This window comes from Equus caballus, chromosome 10 (genome assembly GCF_041296265.1).
Source record: "Equus caballus isolate H_3958 breed thoroughbred chromosome 10, TB-T2T, whole genome shotgun sequence".
Taxonomy (NCBI): Eukaryota; Metazoa; Chordata; class Mammalia; order Perissodactyla; family Equidae; genus Equus; species Equus caballus.
In genome coordinates this window covers 21,126,844-21,142,002 of record NC_091693.1, presented here as the reverse complement: position 1 = coordinate 21,142,002, position 15,159 = coordinate 21,126,844, and the positions used below count along the sequence as shown (strand labels likewise).

Here is a 15,159-nt window from a genome sequence, read left to right as displayed (position 1 = left end):
TGGCTATGAAAGTGGTAGATTCTGAATTTAATTGTCTTTGCCTCCTGGGGACCGATTGACCTGACTCAGAGCTTTCTCTGGGACTCATCTTAACCACAAAATTTTCTGAACTGCTCTGAGAGTCAAAATAAACCCAGTCTTTGCCCCCATGGGCTCACCATCTAGTAGGGTGGGGAACATTGAAGGTGCTATTGTAGGAAACATCAGGACAGTTATGAAAATGCTGGGGTTGGAACAAAGACCTGGGCTGGAGATAGAGAGTTTGCAAGCAACAGCATCACATTTTTTAACTTCTAAAATATCTATTGGGAGCTTATTATTGTCAGACATTTTTCTTGGTGTACAAAGTACACAAAAATACAGCCAGTGTTCATTATCGGGACCGTTGAGTCCCCTGATGTTCCCACTGTCCATCTCCTGTCCCCGCCTTCCTCCTGAGCTCCAGACCATCCATCTTTCTAGCTGCCTGCTGGATTTTGGTCTCCATGAGGATGTCCCAGAGACCCTCATGCTCCCAACATGTAACTCTGACCTCACTGTCTCCCCCCAAGCCCTACTTCCCAACAATTGAGAGGAATGAAAATACATCTGGACACAATTTTGTACAAATATGTTCACAGCAGCTTTATTCATAATCATGAAATACTGGAAAGAAACCAAATGTGCATGAACAGAAAAATGGGTAAAAAAGTTGTGATACATTGAATACTACTCAGCAATAAAGGAACAAAATACTGAAATGCACAACAGCATTGAGGAATCTGAAAAAAAAGGCAACACAGAGTGAACAAACCACATGAGTATATACCGCATGATTCCAATTACATAAACCAATTATATAATTTATAAGATCAGTTTTTTCCAAGCCTTGATCCATTTTTTCGACCACATTTGTCAAGAAGTCGTCCTTTTCCCAGTTGAATAGAATGGGTGCTGCTCAGTGCACCATGTGTAATGTGCTGGTCTATTTATGGACTCTGTTCTGCCACACCACACTCTTGATTACTCCACTTTATAGTAAAGTCTGACTTCTCCAACTGTGTTCTTATTTTTGGGAATATTTCACTATTTTAGGTCTTTACATTTCCATACATTTTAGAATCAAATTGTCAAATTATGTATGTACACACACACACACATATATATGCTTATACATCCAGATATAAGCTTATTTACATCCATATATATATGTTTGTTGACTGGTATTATTTTAAATCAGTGTGGACAAAACAGGCATGTTAGCAATATTCTGTCTTCCAATCCATGAACACGTTATATTTCTTCATTCATTTGAATCTCCCTTAACTTCTGTCAGCAATATTCTGTATTTTTCAGAAGCATTGCATATTTAAATAAAAAAGCTTTCCTTAGTACTTTATGGGTTTTGGTGCTGTTATAAATGGGCTGGGGTCCATTTACAGGGAATTTTTAATGCCCCATCAATCCTTTGATTTCTTTCCATCAGGCTACTCTATGCAGTGGCTGCTGTGATGCATTCCTTTCTTTGGGTGGGTGCTGTAGAGGATTTTGGGATCATGCAGTTTCATTCATCAGATGGTCATGTGACCATTTGGGAACCTTCCTCACTGGTTTGGTTCGTCTCCACAGGTTGTGATGATGAGCTGCTGTTTGACTTTCCCATCTCAACCCAGAGTCTGCCTCTTGAGCTCGGCTCTCAAGGACAGAAGCAGATGAAGGTCCAGCGGGAGGACATTTCAGCAGGAGGGACCTCAGGATGCAAGGTCTGAGGTCTGATGCTAGTCCTCTCCTGAGTCAGGAGAGATCCCCAGCAGATCCCTCTGTCCAAATCACAGGGATCCAGCATGTGTTCTGCATCCACTTTGTGGCAGGTGCTCTGATAGGACTTTACTCCCAGAATTCTCACTACAGACTTCCAGGTAGAGCTTCTCATGCGTGTTTCACAGAACAAGAAACCGAGACACAGAGAGAGGGTTGGTCTGTCACTTACTTAGTAAAGGTGGAGAGTGTGGATTCTAATTCAAAACTCTTTAGTTCCAAAGGCTCTGCTATTTACACCATTTAGCGGGCATTTAAATCTGCAGGCATCAGTCTGTGATTTTTTTCTTTGCCTCAAGGACCGTGGTCTCTGAAGCCAGGGCAGGGGCTCTGCAACTGCTCACTTGTGGATCTTGATCTCGGAGTACTCACCACCAGTGGCCTCCTGTTCCTGCGGGTCCTGAGGCTTCATCCCAAGAAAGCTGAGGTTTGCATAAAATAGCTCTTCTTCCTCCCCTGAGTAGGGGGCAGCCACCTCTGGGGGAGGGTGTTTTGAGACGCTGCCTGCCCGGGATTCAATCACAGAACCCTGAGTGGAGGGAGAGAGAAGGGAGTCAGAACAGAACGTGAGGCACAGGATCAAGCAGAAAGTGTCCAGGAGGGAGGCCCATGAATTCCCTCATCCATCCATCCCATACACATTTTTGTCGAGATCTCCTTGATTCATGCTTTCTTTAAATATTCAATACTTAGTGAGCACATTATTTGGCGCTTGCTAATCTCATTAACTTCCTACAACAACCTCATAAGGAAGATATTATTACTGTCTCCATTTTATAAATATTAAAGCTGAGGTTGAACCAAGTAAGCACTATGCTCAAAGTCGCTGGTGAAACCAGCATCCAAACCAGTTCTTTCTAACCCCACAGCCTGAGGGCCCCTGTGTGTGAGGCCCTGAGCTGGGTGCTAGACATACTGTGATGGACACAGAAGACACAGGCCCTGACCTCTTGCAGCTTATTCTTTATTTGAAGGAGGCAGAAAAAAGTGAGTTAAACAAATCTCTAATTGTGAATCAAGATATGATAGACAGGAACACAGTAAATGAGATGGTTTCAGGGCCTTGATTCAGGCATGGCACCTGCCCATGGGAAGAGTTTCGTGGGAGGACAAGTCAGTCAAAGAAGTTACAGCCCTGTGGTAGGCAGAATGACATCCCTGCAGGATGTGCATGCCCTAATCTCCTGGAACCTGTGAATGTGTTGCTTACATGAAAAAAAGGACTTTCAAGATGGAGTTAAGTTAAGAATATTGAGATTGGGACATCCTCCTGGATTATTTGGGTGGGCCCAATGTAATCACAAGGGTCTTGACAAGGGAGGAAGGAGGCAAAGAGAGATCTGAAGATACTCTGGTTCTGGCCTTGAAGATGGGGGAAGGAGCCATGAACCATGGAATGCAGGTGCCCTCTAGAGGCTGGAAAAGGCAAGAAAATGCATTTTCCCCTGGAGCCTCCAGAAGAAACGCAGCCCTGCCTGCCAACGCCTTCATTTCAGCCCAGTGAAACCCATTTTGGACTTGTGACCTCCAGAACTGTAAGATGATAAATTTATGTTGCTGGAAGCCACTAAATTTGTGTTAATTCATTACAGTGGGAACACGAAGCTAATACAGACTCACACAGTCGAGAATGACAGGTGCTACCTGGGGAGCATCCTTCTTTGCTGCTCCCTTGACAGGAGAACGCTTCACCAGAATTGTTAACGTTTGTGCTCCTCCAAGTCTCTCTTGATTATCCAGATTAAGATTCATACACACACACAACCACTTCCCCACACTGCTATTATCCAGCACACCAGTGACCTCTGCTAGTGAAATCCAAATGGCCATCTTCAGTCCTCACCTCTCTGGACTCTGCAGCAGCAGGTGACTCTGTTGCATGTCTTCCCTGAATGAAAGCCCTTCTCTACTTAACTACAAGATATCACACTTTCCTGGTCTGTCGACCTCACTGGCAGCCTCATTTCTAGTTGCTCCCCAACCAAAAGGGGAGGGGAGAGTAAGAGAGGAGGGAGGAACAGCCCATGCAAAGACCCAGAGGCAGAAGTGACTTTGCTCTGCTTGATGATGATGAAAAGTCCAGTGTGGGTGGAGAAAAGACGGGAGGCAGGAGGAGTGGTCGGAAGTGGACTGGACCGCAGGGCGGGGATCAGGGTGAGGCAAGGGAGGCAGTCATTCACAATGCAAATCTAAAAGGGGAGCCAAAACCTTGGTAACTGGTATAAATGAGATTTTCATGCAATATTTTTAAAATCAAAATGAATGTAAAAAGATCTTATGGAAAACAGAATATCAAAAGTTTCAATAAGCTAGGATTGGTTAGAGTGCCCTTCTGAACCAGTTGGAACCTGAGCCAGAAGAAAAACTGTGTCCTCCTATATATGTGTTTTTAATTTTAGTGATCACTTTTTCCAGAACATTAAAATAATGGAAATATTACTGAAAATTTGAAACATGATTTAAGATTAAAGTTTAAATTTAAGATATTAAAGGGTTTGTGTATACCCAAACCAGAATTTATTATAATTTTGCTTTCCTGACTTTACTGGAAACGAAAGCAGACAAAATATTTTCAAAACATTCTTCTCTGCCTCTGCTTTTCCTATGATGGAGAAATGATTTTAAATAACTATTAACTAACTTCACTCTACTGATTCTACCATTAGTTAGATTTTTGATATTTTGCTTATCATGGATTTTTTTTCATTACTTGTGATTTTTTTAAAATAGTGTACTAAAATATTATTTATCTCAGTTGCTGAGGTTTCTGGTATCCCCTCAAGTTTTGCATCTGAGGAGAGTGCCTCACTCTCCTCACCCAAACCCCAGCCCTTCTGGAGGGGTAGGAACTGAGAGGCTGGAGGACGCAGGGCTCAAGGATGAGGAGTTTGAGCTTCATTCTCTAGGTCAGAGGTCAGCAAACTACAGCCCGTGGGTCAAGTCCAGCCCACTGTCTGTGTTTGTAAATAAAGTTTTATTGGAACACAGCCTCACTCAGTTATTTACATATAGTCTCTGGCTGCTTTCACACTGCAAATCAGAGTTGAGTTGCTGTAACAGAGAGTGTCAGGCCAACAAAGCTAAAAATGTCTACCATCTGACCCTTGTTAGAAGAATTTTGCCAGCCTCTGCTCTAGACAATGGGGGCGAACATATATTCAAACGCAGAGCAGCTGGACAACGGTGACTTCTAGATGGTCGCTCTGTGTAGGGCAAAGGAGGTGAAAGGCAGAGAAATGAGGGGTCCAAGAAAGAGATCCTGAAGCCTCTGCAATGACAGGAGTCAAGATGGAGAGAGGGAGACTGATGCTTGCTGCTCGTAGAAAGAAAAATGGACAAGATGTGGTCAATTTTTGGCTGTGGCAAAAGAAAAGGAGGATAGAGAGAAGGTGCCTCCTCTGCACCTGGCCTGAAGGAAAGAGGAGAAAACTGTCCTGCTGTCATCAAGATGGGTAATCCAGCATGGGAGGATGAAGAGGCGGTGATGAGGAATGCATCTTTGGCCATGCTGAGTAGGACAATCAAATGCAGGGCACCATCTTGGAGGAGGTATCCATGCAGGATGCTGGATGGGGAGATGCCCAGGTCACACACCTGACAGACTGAGCTGGTGACAGCGATGGTACCCTCCATGGCCATGTCCCCCACGCCTGCTGCTGGCCTTGTTGCCTTCTTCTTGTGGCGCCTCACTCTGAGTGAAGAGACCAGAGAGACTTTCTGTCAGAGCAGCTCAGGGTGCAGTGGGCAGACTGACCCCCTCCTCTGTTCTCTCTGAAGGGGCAGGATGGGTGACTGAGGTAGAAAAGGAGTGGTTTTGACCCAGAGACCTCAAGGTTGAGAATACAGGCTCCCCCCTCCTGAGCAGTGGGGCCAAGGGCTTATGACAGACTCGCCCAGGTGCCAGGGACCTCCTCCTGCCCTTGCTTCAGGCTCTTGACCCACCCAGGTCCCTCTGGCTCTGGGCTCAGGGATTCCATGGCTGCCTGTGCTTCCCACCCCAGGGCTCTCCCTCCCTCCCCAGGGTCACTGCTCACATGATGACGATGATGCAGAAGGACAGGAAGAGCAGGGCTGTAGCACCTGCTCCACTGATGGCCCCCAGTGCCGCTCCTGATGAAGGACACGCTTTTCCTGCAGACAGATTGGATTATTGGTGATTCCCTTATGGGAACTCGGTCTCTTCTTCTCCCACTCCACGTAGGTCCCTAGACTTCTGTGTTGAGGCCACTTTGCCAGATGCAAAAAAAGGGGCATGGAACTGGGGGCAGGTGGAGGGGGCAGGGTTAGAGTGAGGAGAGTGAGGCATACAAGAGCAGATTTGCAGCCTGACTTTATTTAAAATGGTGATATTTTGTTCATCATGGCATTTATTTTGCATTCATTTTATTTTTTAAAAACTATTGCATTGTAATATTACTCCTTTTGATTCTGGAGGATTTTTTGGCTTCTCCTTAAATTTTGTGCCCATGGTAAAAGCCTCACTCTCCTGAGACTTGTTCAACCTGCAAAGAAAGGGCCTCGTGTCCCCAGACACACCTGTCCAGGCCCCAGCCCCTCTCCTCCAACACCCACCTCTTTCGCTGGCCTTTCCCTCCCAGCCCTCACCCCACGCCACACCCCTGGCCTGGAAGGAAGTGGACAGTGACACTCTGAGTCCAGGAAAATTCAGGCCTCACAGCAGAGCACAGACCAGAGTTGAGCTCTGTTGAAGCTCAGGGGGCTGCTCAGTGGACTGTGAGGGTGGGTGTTGTCTCCTCCTCCAGCCCTCCTCCCAACCCGCCGGTGCACTCACTCTGCACAGAGAGGCTCAGGGAGATGTGCAGGGAGCCCTGAGGGTGCTGAGCTTGGCAGGTGAATTTGCCTTCGTGACTTGACTCCACCTGGGGCAGCTCCAGGACCCCGAGGTTCAAGGACTGTGAGGGGCTCAGTGTCTGGCTCCCACGGGCCCAGCTCAGCCTGGCAGGGGGGTTGCTGTCGGCAACACAGACCAGGCGCAGGGACTGGCCCTCCTGGACTGAAAGAGATGAGCCATTCTCCAGGGTTGTGGGTGCTGGGAAGAAGAGAGAGAGGGTCAGAGCCACAAAGAGGTGGAGATAAAGAGGAAGGATACAGACAGAGACTGGATGAGGACAGACACAGAGATGTAAGTGCAAGTTCAGGAAAACACACACTTTCATCCCTCACGGGTGGGAATGTAAACTTAGTCTCCCTCTGAAAAGAACCACTTGGTGAAATTGGAAAGAATATAGGAAGCAGCTATATTTTGCTTATAGGAATCTTTCCCACAGACATGTTTGCGAAAGGAGACACAGGCTTGTTCATTGCAGTGTTTCTGCCAGTAGAATAAAATTAATGTCATGATTTTCCATTAACAGAAGATGCGTGCAAACTCAGAATCCATCCAGACGATGGAATACTGCACAGTCGTGGGGAAGAATGAGGACAACTGGGCTACTGATATCAAAGGACAACTTAGATCCTTTATGTGAACAAACCAAGGCTCAGAGCAGCGTATGGACACTGATCTCTTCCCTATAGGGGACTGGGCATCAGAAGGACAGACTCTGCTGTACGTTATGAATTTTGGACCGTGTGAATATATTACCTATTCAAAGGTACTTAAGTAAGCAATTGTTGGAGAAAATAAAAAGACAAGGCTGGAACAGTCACCAAAAGACTGATGATTAGGGGTCTCCAGAGGTGGGATCTGCCATGTGAATTGCCCTTTTTCCCTTGTGGAGCTGAGGGGATTGGAGAAGGCTGAGGGCAGTGAGGGGCCGATGGGGACAGCTTCTCAGAGGCCATGGGGGCTAAGGATGGGAGGGACCACTGGGTTCACCCACAAGCCGGTCACTGGGGTGAATCCAGGGTGAGGCAGGGACCTGGCCTTGCCCTGAGCTGGAAGAGGTCCTGCTCCCTACAGCCCGGGAGGGGGCTCCTTCCTACCTGTGCTGTTTCCAAGGAAGATGGTTACGGTCAAGTTCTGCGGAGGGTCTGGGAGAGAAAGACACACATCGGTGTTGAGGGCTGGGTAGACATGGGCCCTTGTCCCCAGGAGCTGCAAATATGGGGGAAGGATAGAGGCGGGCCACCTCCTGACCCCCTCCCAGCCTGGATTCTGTGACCCCACACCAGTGTCTGAGGCCATCATACCTCCATCCCCACTGCCCTCAGGATCACATCAGGAATGGGGCATCCTGGCCCAGCACTCACAGGACACGTCGAGGAGGACAGTCCTTGTCCTGGTCACTCCAGCCCCAGGCAAGTTAACCTGACATGCGAGGCTGGTGCCATGGTCCTGAGGCCGTGGGGTGAGGGTGAGAGCCGAGGAGCGTCGGGTCCTGGGGCCCAAGGTGGTGACGGCTGATGTCATCCAGGAGAAGATGGGGGGTGTCCCCTGCTCACAGGCCCAGGGCACAGAGCAAGTCAGATTCGTGGGGTGCCCAGAATGCAGGGTCTCCGGGATGATAATGTCAGGTAAGTGGGTCAGGGCTGGGGGGAGAGAGGGAGATGTGGGGATCAGGATGGAGGGTCTGAGGTGCAGTCCTGAGAAAAGCCTCCAGCTTTGGTCCAACTCCTCCCTCTAAACTCTGACACTCTTTACCCCCAACACCTCCCAGGAGTGAGGTCTTATCCCAGTACTTCCGCTGAGGCCTCTCCTGGAGCCCTCTCCTTACCTATCACATGCACAGAGAGATAGTCTTCTTGGTAATTCCATTTTGCTTTTCCTCTCTCAACTCGATAAAAGTATGTTCTGTTGTCCGTCCTCCTGGCATCTCTGATGTCCAGGGAGCAGTTGTAGGTATGGGGGCTCCCAAGGAGGTGGAATCGGCCCTGGGTCTCCTCCTGCACTTTTCTATCTGGGTCATCTGTGGCCACAGGAGCGTCCTGGTTCGTTTTGGCCCCTTCCCAGAACCAGTAGCCATGAGCTGGGGTAGATTCAGTCCAGCCATCCTTGGGATAGGAGAAGGAGCAGGGTACTCGCACACACAGACCCTCCGGCACCTCCACCGTCCTCTGTACTTGCAGCTGGTAAGTCTGGTAATATTTCCAGGGCTCTCTATGGCCCTCAGCCCCCTCCCTCCACCAGAGCATGGCCAGCAGCAGCAGCAGCAGCAGCAGCATGTCTGGGGTTGGAGACGCCAAATTTCCCGACAAAAGTTGTTTCTCAGGGTTCTCTCTCAGAAACTAAAAGTTCAAGATTTAGAGGAGGCTCCAACAGGAAGCTGAGGCTGAGGGCAGAACAGTGACCCTCCTCAGAGGAGGAAGTTCACCCCAGACACTGTGGGGACTGGGACAGGCCCTATAGTCAACCATCCTCCACCCACATCCAATCCTGGGGACCCTGGACCAGGGAGGGTGAGAGCCTCACCCAATTCACACCCCACACAGGGCCCTAGCCCCTTCTCTTGCCTCCCTGTGGATGTTCTTCCCCTTGGAGGGTCATTTTCTGCAAAGTGAAATATGTTCCCTCTGGTCAAACTTATTGAATCACAGGCTGTGGCTGTCTGTGGAGGTTGGTCTGGCCAAGGGTTGGACTCAGGGACACAGGAGATGTGGGAGGCTGACTGTCCTCACTTCCTGAGAATCCAAATGACGGGCGTCCCTTCCCTGCTCATGAGGTCTCACACCAACCCCAGACGCTGCCCTGAGATTCAGTGTCCAGTGGGGAGACAATAGGTGTCCCAGCACCAGAACCTCCCTGTTACGGGGACACATGGAGACACGTGAAGTAGACACGTAGTGAGGAACGCCAGCCTGGGGGTCCTCCACCCTCAGGGACGGTGAGGATTTTGTGAGAGAAGAGGCATGCACTTTAATTCACCAAGTTTATTTTCAGTGACCACGGGGTGGGCAGAGGTGGTGGGAATTCTGGGAGGTGGTGCCTCCTCAGACCCATGTTGGTTTCCTTGAGACTATTTTGGGGGAAACGTAAGACACATACACAGAAGTGCCCCCACAAGCTCAGTGGTTCACCACAAAATGAACACACTCAAGGTATAGAACATGGGGAGCACCCAGGACCTCCCCCTTGGTCCTCCTCCATATCGTGAATGCCTACTCCCTCGGAGGAGCCCCAACTTCACTGTGAAGCCAATTGTTTCCTTGCTTTTCTCTGTAGTTTTATCATCTGAGCATGCTGTCCTTAATACTATGGCTTTGTGCATGCTTTTTTTTAAAGACTTTGTATACATGGAAAAAATCACAGTGTTTTCTTCTATTCAACTTCATGAATCTGTCCAACCTATATTATTCCATTCCCAGAACTATTACCCAACCCCCTGAGTAGAGTCAGCGCTGTGATCATGGAGAAGGAAGGTACAGGGTGTGAGCACGCATAAGTCCTCCCACACCATCACCATTTCCTGAATTTTCAGCTGGAATCTCATCCTGCAGCCCTCCCCCTCTCCTGGGCCCCCCTGTCCTGGCCACTCACTCTCTCCTTGCAGGAGCAGTTGCAGAATCTGTGATCAGAAGGGCTTAGTCATGCCCAGCCTGTTCCCCGTGGTCCCCAATTTGCAAAAAATAGCATAAAAGTGGGAAGGAGAGACATGGGGAAGCCACCGAGAATCTAACTGTGTGCAAAAGAGGAACTTACGACTTACACGCCATCAACGCTGTGGGGCCAACTAGCTCCACTTCTCCAATTTACAGAAGAAGACACAAAGGTCCAAGAGTGGGCAAGTGAGTTGCACAAATCACAGGGGTGCTTTGTCTCATATACCACTGTCTGCACTCGGAGCCCCTTCATCAATCTTTGCCCCGGATTCATTGGGCTGGGAGACTGGCAGCTTATCTTAATTTGAGAGAGAAGAATTGCCGACTCTTCTCATGAAGTCAGGGAGGAGACTTCCTTCACTCATTCATTCAACCAATCAACAACCTTGTACCTTCAGGGAGGGTGCCTTCAGTAAATGGGTGAATATGACAGATCTAGCTCTTGCTTTTGAGGAGAGCAGCATCTGGTTGGGAGACAGACATGTTGCCTGACAATTCTAGTACCATAGGGTAGGTGACTGTGATGGGAAAGCACAGGCTGGGGTGAGTGGGGCTCTTGCTCTTCTGGACTGGAAGGTGAGTTTTCAGGGAGGAATGGGTCAAGTAGACATGGTAGGGACACTCAGGCAATCACCAGGGATGTGACTTCCACAGGTGGTCATGTTACCCTGGAAATCTCTGGACTCTCAGGTAGTATGTTTTGAATTCCACTCGCTCCCCCACTGTGCTGGAGGTCTTCCGCCAGCTACCAAGTTCTGTGCTCTGATTGTGACCAACCCCACCTCTGCCCTGGCAGGGGTCAGGCCTTCACCCATAGGAGCACTCTCTTTGCCTTGCTTGGCTCCTGCGGATCCCCAGGAGAGGGCGGTGATGCTGTCCGCGGTGCTGATTCAGAGCTGAGTGCTGACTTTGGAGATGTCTGCAGCTCATTGGAGGGGACTGACCATACAGCACAGGGACCTTATGTCTGGACTCAGGAATGTCAGGGTGTCAGATGTGCTGGGAAGACTCAGGTCTACCTAGAAGGAGGGAGTCAGGGGAGGGGAAAACCTCTGCTGCTTCTCCTTGTCCTTCTGTCCACCCCAGGGAATGTCATGTGGATGATGCCAGGCTGTTGCCACCGGTCCAAGGGCAGGGAAGGAAGGTTCGGGGCTGCCCCTTTACTTGTCTGTTCCCATTTAACTTTCCCCACATCCCTGACAGAGGTAATCTCCCTCATCAGATAGAGGAGGCCACTGACACCAAGACAGGCGAGTAGCTGAAGGAACTGGAATCCAAAGACGACCCCAAGAAATTCTTCCCTTCCTTTATAAACATGTGTCACAATCATGACATTCCTTTGGTTGCAAGATGGAGATTTTATTATTTTCTCCTCTTCTTGAACCTGGACTGGACCCAAGACTGCTTTGACCCATAGAATGTGGAGGGCACGATGTTCTGAGACTCATATGGCTCAGACATTAAGAAGGCCTGGCAGCTTCCACTCAGGAATCGTGGATGTCTGAGCATCTGTGTAAGCAATCCAGGGGACTCTGATGGAAAGAGATTCTACAGAGAGGAATCCTGAGGGATCAGAACTCCAGTCCCAGTCACTGCCATCCCAACCTGACTGTTTGAAACAGCCAAAAGCAAAACTAGGAGAGAAACAGCCAACCCGGCTCTGGCCACTTTACAGAACCATGAGATAGAATAAGAAGATTGTTTGGTGCACTGAGTTTTAGGGTGGTTTGATGTGTAGTAGTAGATAAGCAACGCAGTAATGCACACAAATCATATCTAACAGGGAAAAGGTAAAGTAGGAGGTTCACCTGCCTGATGAATTTTTCCGCATATTACATATAAAAAATGACTTTTAAACAGTGACTTGAAGGCTTCAGTGAAGATACCCATGGAGGCTTTGCCAGGCTGGAACTACATTTCCTAGAATCCCCTTCTCTATTTGCTTCCAGGTTAAAGTTGGCCCCAAGAGAAAGAAGACGTTGACAGCAGCCACCAAGCTCTAAGGATCGGTGGAGGGGCAGGTACTATTGCAGCCCTCACAGATCACTGCTATCTGTTGGCTCACCTTGCTGGCGTGAATTAACAGCTGCTCAACTGCTGAGAGGCAAGGAAAGTGTCAGAGAAAGCCAATGGCTGGACTTCAAGGGGCAAGGACCATCAAGCCTTGGTACATGGATTGATGATCCAAGTAGACACAGATGGTCAGGGAGACATTTACAGTGACATGCAAAGGATCCAGGAAAAGAACACCTCTAGTATTTCTCTCCTAGGAGACCTTGTCCCAGATCTCTTTGACCTGATGATGAGGGTCACCTGCTTATTCAGAGAAGCCCCATCTTCCCCAGGGAAAAGGGCAGGAAATGGTCCATTTCATTCCTCAGAATGGTCAATCCCAGCTATGAGTGTGTATTCTGTCTGTGTACATAAGCTGAACATTGACCTCCTAGGCCAGTGTTATGAGTAATTTTATGTGTTGAGTTGTCTTGGTCATGGGATTCCCATAGTAGACATTCCTTGTGGGTGTGTCTGTGAGGGTGTTTCCACATGAGATTATCATTTCAATCAGTGGACTCAGTAAACTAGGTGGTCCTCTCCCATTAGAGTGGGCTTCATCTAATCCGTTGAGGACCTGAATAGAACAAAAAGCAGAGGAAGAGAGGATTCATTCCCTTCCTGCCTGCCTGCTGAGCTGGGAGATCTGTCTCCTCCTGCCCTCAGACTGATTTGCACCATCAGCTCCTCCGGGTCTCAGGCCTTCGGACTCACACTGAAATTACAGCACTGCCTTTCCTGGGTCTCCAGCTTTTGGGTAGAAGATGGTGGGGTTTCTCAGCTTCCATAATTGTGTGAGCCAATTCCTCCTAATAAATAGCCATCTGCTTCTGTTTCTCTAGAGAACCCGGATGAGTACAGCCAAGAAGAGGACAGACAAAGCAAGGTCTCTTGGGTTGTATTTCTTACTTTCTCATATTTCCATGAGAAATAGATGCCACAGAAGAGTTCAAAGCTGGAAAGCCAGGAAGTAAAATCATAAGATTTGTGTTTTCAGGTGCCCCCTCTGGCTGCTCTGAAGGGAGCAGGTTGAAGGGCTAGCTGGAGAGGAGCCAGGTGAGCAAGACGGAAGTCTGGGGCCACTTCTCATCCGGTACTGTTGTTGATGAGGATTGCTGTCACACACACAGCATAACCCTGCTTCATGTTTGTAGCCCCTGAAAATGTTGGGCTTCACTTTGCCCACAGTGGATGATAAATAAACGCTTGTGGAATGCGTACCATTAAAAGTGCAATTTTTGAGGGAAAGGTGACGAATACGTTAAAAAATAGTAACCAAGTTTTAAGTTAAAAACTGTATAGTGTTAACAAGTTAACTCTTGAGTGGTGGGAAGCCAAGGACCTGAAGGCTCACCTCTCCCTCAAACTGCTAAAATAGGGACCAGAGGGAACAGGGATGGGAGGGGATTTGCGTATTTTGGGAGAGGAGTCAGGTGGAAAATGAAGGAGCAGTAGTAGGCAGTGAGGGCTGGGCGTTTCCAGAGAGAAGCTCACAGCGATGTCGCCACATCTATCCCTCTGGGCTCCATGTCAACACCTCAGTCCCGTCTTGAGAAGGAGGGATCCTCAGTCAGCCTTCTCAGCTCTGCTCCCAGGGAACCTCGACACCTGCAGAGCCACCAGGGCTCTCAGATGAGCACATCAGCCACATTAACTCTGACTCCAGGCAGGGCAAGACAGCTCAGCCCCACCTGGAACTCAGGGGCCAATCACTGGACTTCCCAGGAGAGGGACAGGCCTGCTCACCTGGTGTGGTAGATCCAGGTGAGGCCATAGTTGAGGAGGAAGCCAGCCCTCCTGAGGGCCCCGATCAGAGTGAGGACCAAGGAACAGAAACCCCGCTGCTCCAGGCAAGGGGCTGGTGCTGTCTGTGGTGCTGAACCGGGGCCCGGTTCTGAGCTCATAAATCACCCAACTCTGAGAGGGATCTGATCTCTTAAAATGGGATTCAAGAGTCAGGCTACGAAAGCAGCCATATAACCTACAGGGGTGAAAACATACGGTCTGCCGAGGAGGAAAGGATTTGGGGACAAGAAGAACTTTGTGTTTATTTGTCGACTGTCCAGTTCCCAGGGCACAGAGCAGGTCAGGTTCCTGGACTGGCCAGACTCCAGGGTCCCTGGGATCAGGGTGTCAGGTGTCTGCGTCAGAGCTGAGGAAGAGAGAGGGAGACAGGGCTTAGGAGTTAGAGTCTGAAAAGCAGCCCTGAGAGAAGCCTCAGGCTTTGCCTAGCTCCTCCCTCAGGGTGCCGACTTGCTGTACCCCCAGCCCTCCCAGGATGGAGAGTCCCATCCCCGCTCTGGCTCGGGACCCCCCTATCTTTTCCCTGTGTCAGTTCCTGCAGACAGCCCCTTACCCTCCACGTGTATGAAAGCTGGTTTTTTCTGTAAGAATTTCTCACATAATACCCTCTCTCCACCTGAAAAAAGTATGTTTCATTGTCCCTCTTCCTGGCATCCCTGATCATGAGGGAGCAATTGTAGGGTGGGGGGGGTCCCCAAGGAGGTAGAATCAGACCTGGGTCTCCTTCTGCACTTCACGATCTGGCTTGTACGTGGCCACAGGAGCATCCTGGTATATTTTGGCCCCTTCCTGGAACCCTAGCCATGAGCTGGGGTCGAGTCATTCCAGCCAACCTGGGGGTGGGAGAAGGAGCAGGGCATGTGCAGGGACAGGCCCTCCCGCACAGTCACCAACCCCTGCACCTGCAGTGAGTGATCCTCGCAGGGTTCCCTCTGGCCCTTGGCCCCCTCCATCCACAAGAGCAGGGCCAGCAGCAGCAGCAGCATGTCTCGAGTTGGCGGTGCCAGG

At 49.3% G+C, this 15,159-nt stretch overlaps 1 protein-coding gene across 3 annotated transcripts; it reads right to left on the bottom strand.

The window, feature by feature from the left end:
• Positions 1-598: 598 nt before the first annotated feature.
• Positions 599-9,134, bottom strand: LOC100066849 (sialic acid-binding Ig-like lectin 8). Of its 3 annotated transcripts, none has more exons than XM_005596448.4 (7): positions 8,475-9,134; positions 8,011-8,289; positions 7,744-7,791; positions 6,590-6,847; positions 5,832-5,928; positions 5,392-5,488; positions 599-2,326 (listed from the first exon to the last, which is right to left on the bottom strand). In XM_005596448.4, exons 1-7 carry the CDS (start codon positions 8,920-8,922, stop codon positions 2,138-2,140), a joined length of 1,416 nt encoding a protein of 471 aa, XP_005596505.1. In that variant the 5' UTR covers positions 8,923-9,134; the 3' UTR covers positions 599-2,137. The 3 variants fall into 3 exon arrangements, with proteins under 3 accessions (XP_005596505.1, XP_070080880.1, XP_070080881.1); XM_070224779.1 differs by having other exon boundaries at positions 7,744-7,855; positions 8,475-9,043; XM_070224780.1 differs by lacking the exon at positions 8,011-8,289 and having other exon boundaries at positions 8,475-9,042.
• Between the last annotated feature and the right edge of the window lie 6,025 nt (positions 9,135-15,159).